This window comes from Liolophura sinensis, chromosome 10 (assembly GCF_032854445.1).
Source record: "Liolophura sinensis isolate JHLJ2023 chromosome 10, CUHK_Ljap_v2, whole genome shotgun sequence".
Lineage (NCBI taxonomy): Eukaryota > Metazoa > Mollusca > Polyplacophora > Chitonida > Chitonidae > Liolophura > Liolophura sinensis.
In genome coordinates, this window is record NC_088304.1 from 10,168,811 (window position 1) to 10,181,075 (window position 12,265).

Below are 12,265 nucleotides of genomic sequence, written 5' to 3' on the forward strand. Positions count from 1 at the left end.
TGTTAGTTGCTATTTTTGTATTCCATGATTTCTTAGCACTCTGTGCCAGATATCCTTGTTGCCTGCCAGTGGAGTGCAAAAGGAAGAGTAATCTTTTTGCTTTCTCAAATCTTGCTCTCACTGGTTTGCCTGTGGTTTCTAGTCAGAGTGTTCGCAAGGTACCTAGCAAAGAGCAGTGGTTTCCTCCACACAGAAATCATTACCACTGTTGTATTATTTCGTTTCATCTTTTATTCACCATAGACCTTAAATTAAGTACATAAGTATACATGAGTGATACATTTGGCAGGAATAAAGCTCACAAGAGCTTGTTCTATCCCATGAAAAGTAGAATAATATACAGGGTGTCCCAGAAGTCGCACACCATCCAGGTTGAGGTTGAACGCTTGAGCTACAGAGTGGTGTGTTGCCCCATTTCTTCCAAACATAAAAACGAATTCAACTCTTTCTTGTACTGTTAGTTTATTAGCCATAATTAACTCTGAAAGTGAGAAAAAAAATTAAAATCAGTATTAAATCTGAAACACAGAAAAAAAAAAATGAAAATCAGGATGGTGCATGACTTCTGGGACACCCTGTATAATAGAGTATTTACATGGATTAGTGGTAATGATATTACAGTGTGACATATATTATAGAGTATATACATGGATAAGTGGTAATGGTATTACAGTGTGACATATATAATAGAGTATATACATGGATTAATGGTAATGATATTACAGTGTGACATATATAATAGAGTATATACATGAATTAATGGTAATGATATGACAGTGTGACATATATAATAGAGTATATACATGGATAAATGGTAATATTACAGTGTGACATATATAATAGAGTGTATACATGGATACGTGGTAATGATATTACAGTGTGACATATATAATAGAGTATATACATGGATTAATGGTAATGATATTACAGTGTGACATATATAATAGAGTATTTACATGGATTAATGGTAATGATATTACAGCGTGACATATATAATAGAGTATTTACATTTATTAATGGTAATGATATTACAGTGTGACATATATAATAGAGTATATACATGGATAAGTATATACATGGATAAGTGGTAATGATATTACAGTGTGACATATATAATAGAGTATATACATGGATTAATGGTAATGATATTACAGTGTGACACATATAAGCTCACATGGTAACAGACAAATGTTTGCAATCAGGAATCATAAAAGATGTTGGAAACTTTAGGAACAGCAACTTTAGGGAACTTCTTTTTTTTGGGTCATTAACCTATATAAGTTAGGGGAAAAATGTAGAGTACAGGATAAAATCAAAGTTAAATAGACAATAAATTTTCCCCCAAAATTCCTTAAGTCAGTGTTGGAAAGCTTATGGGAGTACATTGTAGCCTCGCTATAAATGCTTGGATTTAGCGGGCAGTCGGATATAACACGACCCAAATCTTGTCCCCCAAAACACTGTGGTGTACTTTTATGTGAGAACAGCTGAAACTTCAAACAAATAAAACGTTTTTCACCTAAAAATATATGTAAATAATGTGACATCATTTGTTTCATTTCCCGCTGTTGGTGTGTGACCCATGTGTTATTTGATGTTTTAGCTTAAGCTTTTGAATATATACGTGAGTATAAGCAAAGAGAGATGGATTTTTCTTTGAATAATGGAAGAGATTGCAACTGGTTACATTTTCTTTACACACGTGTGACCTTGTTGCAGAATTACTTCCGCGTTGGTGTGGTCTTCGTCAGCAATGAAGAACATATTTTGCTCATTGTGACAGGTTTACAGTAAATTAACAATAAGAAGGCATTTGATAAAGTGTCAAAATCATGACTGTAGCCATTTATACTGGATCTCAAGGTAATTTCGTTGTAGTGTGAAGTAGCCTATAACGTGCCTAGGAACCTGTCCCTAAAGCAAGGCTACACTCTATTATATTTTTCATTTAGAGTAGAAAACAAATTTATATAATATTTTGTAAATAAATGTGTTAATGTATTTTGTGATTGCCTTCATTGTTCAGGTCGTACTCATCGGTCTAACCAAGTCAGCGCTCCAGAGTACGTGTTCCTGATCTCAGAGTTAGCGGGAGAGAGACGGTTTGCCTCCACTGTGGCCAAACGGTTGGAAAGTCTGGTCAGTAAAAGCAGGGGAGATAATCTACTCAAATCTGTTGTGATGTGTTCAAAAAAAAAAGTGAGAAGTAAAATTATGAGAGAAGAAAAAAAATGATAATTGTAGAATCATTTAGTGATACTCTGCTGACATCTTTTTCGTGATAAAGAAAAATAGTGATTAAAATCATTAAAGATGGAACTGGTTACATCTGTTATGTGATTAAAAACAAAAAGTGAAGCAAGTCAAAGGTGTCCGTTAAATCTGTTGTCTGAAAGAAACAAAACAAACAACTGGTAACTTAAAAACTACAGAATAGAAACCAGTCAAACCCAAGAGTGAGAGTCTTGAGAGGGAAATCTTACGTAGAAATTTATAAGTAACAACATGTGGCCTCTTTGGCTGAGGGGATTAGCACGGCCCCATGACCCAAAAGCCTCTCCCAATGCAGTAGCTGTGAGTTCAAGTCCAGCTCATGCTGGCTTCCTCTCTGGCCGTACGTGGGAAGTTCTGCCAACAACCTGTGAATGGTCATGGGTTTCCCCTGGCCTCTGCCTGGTTTCCTCTCAAAATGATGCGGGCTGCTCTTTTGTGAAATACTCTTGAGCATGGAGTAAAACACCAATCAGATAAATAAAGAAATAAGTAACAAGATTCTTTGGGAACTCTTTAGCCGACAGGTGGAGTAGCCATGCAGAGATCTTGTAAATCTTGTCTATGTTTGGTGTAATTGTGCATTTAGGATGACACAGATATTTATTGGGGGTTTTTTATGTAGCAGTGACATTGTGTTGTTGTTATTGTTGTTTCAGGGTGCCTTGACCCATGGTGACAGGAGAGCCACAGAAACCCGGGATCTCAGCCGGTTTAATTTTGACAACAAAGTGAGAACCTTCTCTTCATCATCATTCTCATCACCATCGTTATCAACAACATCACCATCGTTATCATCATCATCATCATCGGTCTCATCATCATCATTGTCATCATCATCATTATCATCATCACCCTTCTCATACCTGTGGATGGCCTTGGGTTTCCTCCCCCCAATGTACTGGCCGCTGTCATATAAGTGAAATAAAACACCAATCAAAAAAATAAATGAAACATTCTGTAGGTATCCAAAGAACTTCTGGAATGTACCCTAAAGGACCTAAAATTAAAACCAGCATGGCTAATAAATGTCATAAAACATTACTTTTGGTGCTGAAACTGACATTTTTGTAGTAGGAAGACCAAACACCATTCTAAAATCAATAGAACTGTCAGAATCTGGAAAATTGAGCACATTAGTCATCATCAACATACATCTTGTGTTGTGTAACATTTACAACTAGGTTCGTAATGTCTCAGTATGATGAAAAATGAAATGTGCGATCTGAACATGATCTACAAGAATATAATGAAATTTTGATGTCATTATTTGTAACAAAGTCTGAACAAAGCAAGTAATTCTGGGCCCTTGCCAGCTCACTTAGCTAAAACCTTTTTCTTGCCGCTGCCAAAAGGCCCCCTTGCCCGTAAACCAATCATAAACTTTACTGCAGTTTTATACTTTTCATATTTATTTACTGCAGTTTCACATTTAAATGGATTTCGTAACCTCTGCGTACTTGGGAAAGCTTTTAAGAGCAGTGTCGTACAATGGCATTTCAGATAAATAAATAATTATCCATTTATTTCTGGATTAACTTATTTTAATTAAAAATAAAGTTGTTAATAACTGTGATGAGGATTTTTACTACCCCAGTCTGACTTTGTGCTCACTGAATAGATTTTCTCTGACAGATTTCTGAAAATAGATCTCACCAACATCCCCCTCATCGCCCTGCCAGGGCCTAATCCAGCCCTTCTCAGCATCCGATTACCGGACGCTGCTGTTCCCTCAAAGTGCCCTTGGCATCGAAAAAGAAAAATAAAAACACGAAACAGCCCGAATTCATTATAAGACTTGGACCATCTACTTTTAGTCGCTAGGCATGGCTAGCCATTCGCCACATTAGTTTTGGTGAATGTAATTTCTGTGTGGCGAAAGCAAATTGGTGTCCCTTCGTCACAGTGGCGAAAGCAGTGAATACTTTTCAGTTGTTTAGGTTTAAAGTTCGTAAATTTACTGACCCAGAATCAAGAAGGAATAGTTGAGTTCAGTGCGAAAGAACTTGGTTATGAAAACAACAAAGTTTTTAAAGAGCATTTAAAATCGAAAATGTATGCCCTGAAGCAGGTGACGAAAATTGGACCTGCGATAATTCAACTGGCATTCAGATTATGTGTGCCAGGAATTACTTTTAGTTTACTTTCAAAAAAAAAAAATTCGGACTGACCCAACTCGACTTCTAAAAACAGGGTTTGTTACCTGCAACAAACAACCTGTTAATGATGGCCTGGGGTAGCTATGATACAATGTGATGATCAGATGCACATGTCATCCGAGATGGCAGAGTTCTCCACATATCAGTAAATACAGGTCATCCTTAGACTGAATTTTCGGGCTAGGTACATGTTGTGGTGTGCATGTTGGGTGGAGGTCAACCATAGGAACCGAGTCCCTTAAAAATGTATGAGAATCAAAATATTCAACAATGAGGTGCCCTTCACCGGTGGTTCAACCCCCTGCCCTTCTGAGGCCAGATTAGGCCCTGACTGTTCTAGTAACATTCTTGGAACGGAAATTTTCAAGATTCCACAGCTTTCATTGTTTCAGGCGGCAACTATTCATGTGGTCATTCATGAAGTTCACTGGGCACCACTTTCTGTTCTCCAGTACGGCATGCGACACATGGGTACATTCTATTTATTTGTTTGATTGGTGTTTTACGTCAAACTCAAGAATATTTCACTTATACGACAGCCGCCAGCATTATGGTGGGTGGAGACCGGGCAGAGCCCGGGGGTAAACCCACGACCATATGCAGGTTGCTGCTAGGGCAAATTCTGTCTAGGTACCCTGATTTTCTACATCCATAGTATGGTAGTAATTCTACCAAGACCTAGGAAGAGGACGTCAATCTTGCTTGGGATATCTGTTTCAATGGGATTGTGAATTCTATCTATATACCATGCACAGGAATTGTATGTGATGTGCTACGTATACACGGTATAATATGAAAAAATCTCCTGATTGTTACAGTATGGCAGGACGGCACTGGAAGCTGTGATGAAATCTGTCATGGGACTGGAATCTCCCCTTGTTGCCCTCCCGGAATATGAGGGCAACTTCTTTGAAGGTCAGTTTGCAAACTCCTTTCAAGTATTATATATAGGAACAGTTTCACTTTGTGGTTGTGATTGGTTTGACTAATGAATTTACAACCAGTGTCTGACCCATAACTCGGTATCGTAGTGCATACTTAAAAACACATAAATGCCTTGAAACGACACCTTTGATGCCAGCACTTAAATTTTTCTGTTAAGATTTATTTATTTGATTGGTGTTTGACGCCGTACTGAAGAATATTTCACTTATACGACAGCGGCCAGCATTATGGTGGGAGGAAACCGGGCAGAGCCCGAGGGGAAACCCACGACCATCTGCAGGTTGCTGCGAGACCTTCTCACTTATGACCGGAGAGGAAGCCAGCATGGGCTGGACTTGAACTCACAGCGACCCCATTGGTGAGAGACTCCTGGGTCATCACGCTGTGCTAGCGTGCTAACCAGCTGAGCCACGGAGGCCCCTTTTTCTGTTAAGGAATGAATCAATCTTCACCAAAAAATCTTCAGTGTCCCTATAAGGTGGATTAATCAGAATGAAGAAAAATATGTCACTTCAAAGATGCTAGGGACCTCCGTGGCTCAGTCGGTTAGCGCGCTAGCGCAGTGTAATAACCCAGGAGCCTCTCACCAATGCGATCGCTGTGAGTTCAAGTCCAGCTCATGCTGGCTTCCTCTCCGGCCGTAAGTGGGAAGGTCTTCCAGCAACCTACGAATGATCGTGGGTTTCCCCTGGGCTGTGCCCGGTTTCCACCCACCATAATGCTGGCCGCTGTCGTATAAGTGAAATATTCTTGAGTATGGCATAAAACACCAATCAAAAAAAAAAAAAAAAATCAAAAACGCTATACTTTTGGTGAAATACCTTTGTTCTCCCCCAATATGTTTGGTTTTCTTCCACAGATGCTCAGAGGGGGTTAATAGGGGTGGGACTCGTCAGCATGGATGACAAAATTAAAATACCTGTTCTAGAGAAAGGTGAGTGAGTTTGTTAAATTGATGTTTTTAAAGAGGATTCTCTCTTTTTTTTTTTTTTTTTCAATCATTCGACATTGGTTTCACTCCAGAGTTGGTTTTTTCCATGTTCAAAATGATTTTGAGTGAAATATAACTTTTTCAGTGAAACAGGTTTTACTCCCTTATTGTGCCAGTTAACAGAAATTGTGACTGAATAGAAACTGCACCATCCCCCCAATTTTTTTTCTTTACAATATTTCCTTAACTGTGACATTGTGATAGTTCAATACATCTCTGCAGTAACAAATTTACAAGAGAAATCTTTTGATGTATTTCTGCTGCTGAAAGTCTTCTAAGGGTCTTCATATTCACTCTCCAGTTTGTGAATATAAAGTTAGCAATAATTTTTATTTCCTAAAAATAGTCCCACTTCCCATTTAAGACAAAAAAACACATCTGTTCTTTCACTTTGATTTCAGACTACAACAACATCAGCAAGTTCTTAAACCGAATATTAGGCATGCCTGTCGCACTCCAAAATGCACTGTTCAAATATTTCTCTGAAACCTTGACGTTCATTGTTCTCGATGCCAAGAGGTCTGGACGATGGGACATGGGAATTCTTGGTAAGCGTGTTGAATTGTGTGACAGATTGAGCCATTTATTATCTTGGATGAGAAGATTTTAGTGAAATAATATGCATTGCTTTAGTATTTTCTCTCAGAATATGAATGGTAGTGAGAACTCCTGTAAATGGTTCTGTGATCTGATTCAGTTAGTCATTAATGTCCGAAGGGGGAGCAGGATGTAGCTCAGTAAGTAAGGTGCATGACTCCTAGCCAGAAGGCACACATGGTGAGAGTTCAATTCAGACCTTGGAAAGGTAAATTTTTGGATTCCTTGCACTCACCATTTGTGAGGCCTTGATAACAGTAAGGTGTCAACAACACTTGGTGGCCACATGTTCTGTTAAGTGTTTATGGAATGCCTCTTGTTTGCCAGCAATGCAATCTGCATACATGTATCTGTACCGGTCTGCCAGCAACTTGCGGATGGTGATGGGTTTCCCCCGGGCTCTGCCCAGTTTCCTCAAATCATAATGCTGGCGGCCATCGTATAAGTAAAATATTCTTGAGTATGGCATGAAACACCAGTCAAATAAATAAATGAATGTATCTGTACCTTGAATGTAAGACGATTTGTCAAAAACTTGCCCCAGGTTGGTGGTTTATTACACGTGCTGCTGTTTTCTCTACCTGTAAAACCTGAGTGCCATTGTACACGTGAAAAATACTTCACTTCAGCTTTAAACAGCATTGAAATAAATAAACAATAAATTATTGATCAGCTAAGGAAAGATTTACATACACAGTATGTTAATAAATGAATTGGTCCACAGACCTAGGCTCAGGCAGTGAATGTGTACAAAAAGTGGAGACCAAGAAGTTCATGGGGAATGCAGTTCAGGGAACAGCTAAAACAGAACTCTACACAGTGAGTATATATGGTCGCACAGTAGTGTAAATATTGTATGGAGGATATTGAAGGTCGAATAGTGTAAATATTTTTCAAATAAAGGGTGAAAATGATGAGATGGGATACTTGGACTGGGTTATTATTTCCACCTTCCATGAGAAAAATATTTATGGTATTCAACCCTCATTGCGTACTATTCTATTCATTGTTCACATTGTCTAATATGGTTTTATGTATCACAACGTGTTTTGTTAGCTATTGGCCAACAGAAAGTTGTATGTAAGGTGATGTTGTACAAAATGTGCTCTAGGATGCCCTGTTTCATTGTTGCGCTACATTGTAGCGTTACATCGTTGCATGACATTCTTGCGTTTAGTATAAATGTATTGCGACGTCATGGGACTGTGCTGAGTACTGAACATCTTGAAAGAAAATGTTCCTTTTTCGGCTTCAAACTGTTGGTGATATCAAGGACGAATTATGAACACTTGTCTTCCTTTGTCCCAGTTTGTAACAGATATAACGTATATACAAATGCAAATAATACTAAGTAAGCGGAGGAAGACATAATTGTAACAGATGCAGGTCATCTCTTCATAATATTTTGATGAAGAAAGAAACAGGTTGTAGTACATAAATGTAGGTTCGAATATTTCATTCGTGGTTATAGTGAGGTAAAACTTTGTGTCGGAAGATATAATATGTACGTAGGTGAAAAACTGTTGCAGTAAAACTGCAGAGGATTGCTACATTGTAATGCCTGCCATGGAATTAAAAGACAAAGTAAATGAATGGATTAATGAGAGGTGAAAATGGTCCACAACGTGCAAACAGGTGTTGATAACATCAGTGCATTTGATGTATTTGATACAAATGTGATTAAAATTCAAATTAGCATGAATTATATATGATGTAATTAACGGAATTAACTAATGAGTAGTGGCATTTGTGGCAAGTCAGTCACTTTGGAATTTTTATGAACAAAATGTTCGAAATCTAATTATTAAAAAAAAGTTAGTAATACTGAACACATTGTATTTAAAAGAAGTTAAAAAGTATGCTGTTTCCTTTTGTTTGAGTCTCCTATCCATGGTTTAAGTTGTATCCCTTGTCTGAGGTCTACTATGTCTGTGACAGGTGTGCGTGGAGCGTGGTCTCTCCTGGCTCTCAGCCATGGGGCTCTGGGGGGAGTTTTCTGGCAGCGAAGATGGTTTCTACATCTCCACACAGGTAAGGGTCAAAGGTTATGGAGAACTTAAATGTCTCCTAGCTGACAAAAAAAAAAAAAAAAAAAAATTCTGTGACATTTTGTGACATTTCCTTTTTAATTGGCCATTTGCATATTCTGATGTTCCCTGAAGACAACTTTTCTTGCAACAATATGGCATGCATGTTTGTCCCCCATTGGAAAGTTTGTCAGTAACTTGTCAAAGGTCTGTGGTTTACCATAGGCACTTTGATCTCCTCCACCTATAAAACTGTTTACTATCATATAAATTCTGGAGTACAACGTTAAGCAGTGATCAGATAAATAAATGTTGACGGGGACATCGCCAACATCGTTCACCCTCTTTGAATGAATGAATGATTATGGTTTAAGGCCACATCTGCAATATCTGAATATTGTTAGCGTGTAAAACACAGACAAAAAACATTCTCATAAAATGTTGACAAAAGCATTTAAGGAGACCTCAAGAAATGAAGAACCTTATCTGTGTGCGGTATTGAGATTGTTACACTCATGTGGTTAATTGTTTTGCAGATGCGAAATGGGAAGAGAACAGCCATGTTGGCAGTAGCAGAGAAAGGCTCCAGGAAAAAAGAGCGATTGTACAGAATATACCGTCCTAACACTGGACTACAGCCCAGGATGGAGTCTCTAACAGAAATCAAAAGCAAATATAGAAAGGTGAGGTATTGTTAATAGAAAATTTTGAAATCAGGTTCCCTTTTCCTGTATAACTTCATTAAAAGAAGAAAAAATAAATCTGGTATGTTTAGCTTCTCTGATAGCAGAGACTCGTTAAATTTGAATTTCATCTCGAATGTCCCCGAATTCCCCAACCATTTGGCATATCAAAGAGCAACATTCAGTGCAAGTTATGGACATTTTAGGGTTAATTTTGGAAGCATAACTACATAAGTTGGATTGCCCAGTTTCAGGGCTTCACAAAAAGGAAAAACTTTATTAGTCAACACAGAATAATTTCCTCAAAATATGCTTGAATAAACACCCAGCAAACATGCCAAATGGTTGAAGAATTGTAGTATTTGAGGCAGAGTTGAGCTGTGGAAAGCAAAAAGCAACTTTCTAGGGTTATGTTTAAGTTCATCTGAGGCAAACGCGAGTTCAGGTCCAGTTCATGCCGTCTTCCTCCCTGGTCATATGTGAGAATTCCTGTCAGGAATCCACAGATGGTCATGGGTTTCCCCAGCTCGGTTTCCTCCCAAAATAACACTGACTGTGGTTGTGTAAATGAAATATTCTTGAGTGTGTCATAAATCACTACTTGAACCCCAATAAGATCTGTGTTTGCTAATTGCAGGTGTTGCCTGACGATGCGGAGGTGTGGTGGAATGACCAGTACCAACACTCTACCACCATGTGCAGCCATGCGTACTGGTCAGTACTCAGTCAGCATTGCCAGATTTTATAGAATAAAAAATATCATAAATTTTGACTCATGCAGTATAGGATATATTCTATAGCTCAGAAACCATAAATTTTGACTCATGCAGTATAGGATATATTCTGTAGTTCAGACACCATATGTTTTCACTCTTGCAGTATAGGATATATTCTGTAGTTCAGACACCATATGTTTTCACTCTTGCAGTATAGGATATATTCTGTAGTTCAGACACCATATGTTTTCACTCTTGCAGTATAGGATATATTCTGTAGTTCAGACACCATATGTTTTGACTCGTGCAGTATAGGATATATTCTGTTGTTCAGACACCATATGTTTTGACTCGTGCAGTATAGGATATATTCTGTAGTTCAGACACCATGTGTTTTGACTCGTGCAGTATAGGATATATTCTGTAGTTCAGACACCATGTGTTTTGACTCGTGCAGTATAGGATATATTCTGTAGTTCAGACACCATATGTTTTGACTCGTGCAGTATAGGATATATTCTGTAGTTCAGACACCATATGTTTTGACTCGTGCAGTATAGGATATATTCTGTAGTTCAGACACCATATGTTTTGACTCGTGCAGTAAAGGATATATTCTGTAGTTCAGACACCATATGTTTTGACTCGTGCAGTATAGGATATATTCTGTAGTTCAGACACCATATGTTTTGACTAATGCAGTAAAGGATATATTCTGTAGTTTAGACACCATATGTTTTGACTCATGCAGTATAGGACATATTCTATAATTCAGACACCATATGTTTTGACTCATGCAGTATAGGATATATTCTATAGTTCAGACACCATATGTTTTGGATCTATGTCATTGTATCCTACTGGTAGAGCAGTAGATCCAGGATCAAGTCACACCTCAGACCTTAAAAGAGGAAGTTGTAACTTCCTTTCTTGGCGTTCAGCATGAAGGGGATAGTGCAACAACTGGCTGACCCGTATCAGTATAATGGCTCAGGCGGGGCGGCTTACTTGCCTTCAGTAAGGTGTTTCAGTGAAGTAGCACAAGACAAAAGAGCGGTGGAAATCCGTCCTGCAACAAGGAGGCACATTACATGCACTCTAAAGATTCCTTTGTCGTCATATAACTGAAAAATTGTTAAGTACGACGTTAAACCCCAAGCACTCACTCACTCACTCATTTTATCCTAACGTACATTCTGGCACAAAGTTTATTTGAGTAGTGTTTACCTTGAGCAACTTGGTTATCATCTTTAATTTATGTAAACATAACAGTTGTTTACAATTCATTTGAAAATGCGAATATCAGCAGAAAGCATTTAGTTAACTTAATAAGACTTTGAGTAGCCATGTTTCAAACATTTATGTGGTGTTTGACAGGAAGGGGAACTGTAAGCGTACAAGCATGGGACTGACCTGTGAGATTGGACTGAGGACGCGGGAGTACCACGTACTGGCCGGCTCTGTCCTCAGTGTATGGGGAAAGGTCGAGAGTGTACTGGCAGCAATGCCTGGAGGGTCCAGCTCAAAGATGCAGATCATACGACTGCGCACAGAAGATGGGCAGAGAATTGTGGGTATGTACAAAAATGTCCTGTGGACAGTAGGGAAAGAAGAATTAGAATGTTTAATAAATTTCAGATTTTATATTCAGCTGTTCATTCTGAGAAGAATTATTTGAATTAGTCAAGAAAATTTGATTCCTGCAGTTATTGAGTGAGATATAACCACATGTGTATTCCTCCAGCACCTGACTGACAAATGAATAACTCTTATACAGAAAACATTTGCCCAGAAACTGTTAGATATTTTACAATTCCCTGACAAGTTGTCCACAAACACTAAGCAGAATCAACATTTGAGGAATCTTGGGAGTTCA

General features: G+C 38.3%; 1 protein-coding gene and 1 long non-coding RNA gene across 2 annotated transcripts in view; one reads left to right on the forward strand and one right to left on the reverse strand.

Annotated features, from left to right (window-relative positions):
- Window positions 1-12,265, forward strand: part of LOC135476582 (protein strawberry notch homolog 1-like) — a 35,335-nt gene that overhangs the window by 21,838 nt on the left and 1,232 nt on the right. The window contains exons 20-29 of the mRNA XM_064756655.1: window positions 2,027-2,139; window positions 2,931-3,002; window positions 5,249-5,345; window positions 6,235-6,309; window positions 6,768-6,914; window positions 7,688-7,782; window positions 8,902-8,994; window positions 9,527-9,673; window positions 10,311-10,387; window positions 11,767-11,963. Of these exons, the coding sequence (XP_064612725.1) occupies window positions 2,027-2,139; window positions 2,931-3,002; window positions 5,249-5,345; window positions 6,235-6,309; window positions 6,768-6,914; window positions 7,688-7,782; window positions 8,902-8,994; window positions 9,527-9,673; window positions 10,311-10,387; window positions 11,767-11,963 (1,113 nt within the window). The remainder of the gene's footprint in view (window positions 1-2,026; window positions 2,140-2,930; window positions 3,003-5,248; window positions 5,346-6,234; window positions 6,310-6,767; window positions 6,915-7,687; window positions 7,783-8,901; window positions 8,995-9,526; window positions 9,674-10,310; window positions 10,388-11,766; window positions 11,964-12,265) is intronic.
- LOC135476583 (uncharacterized) overlaps window positions 1-12,265 on the reverse strand; it is a 21,130-nt gene continuing 8,865 nt past the window's right edge. The window contains exons 2-3 of the long non-coding RNA XR_010445117.1: window positions 11,803-11,980; window positions 1-183 (exon numbers count right to left, since the gene is read on the reverse strand). This is a non-coding gene — a long non-coding RNA (uncharacterized LOC135476583). The remainder of the gene's footprint in view (window positions 184-11,802; window positions 11,981-12,265) is intronic.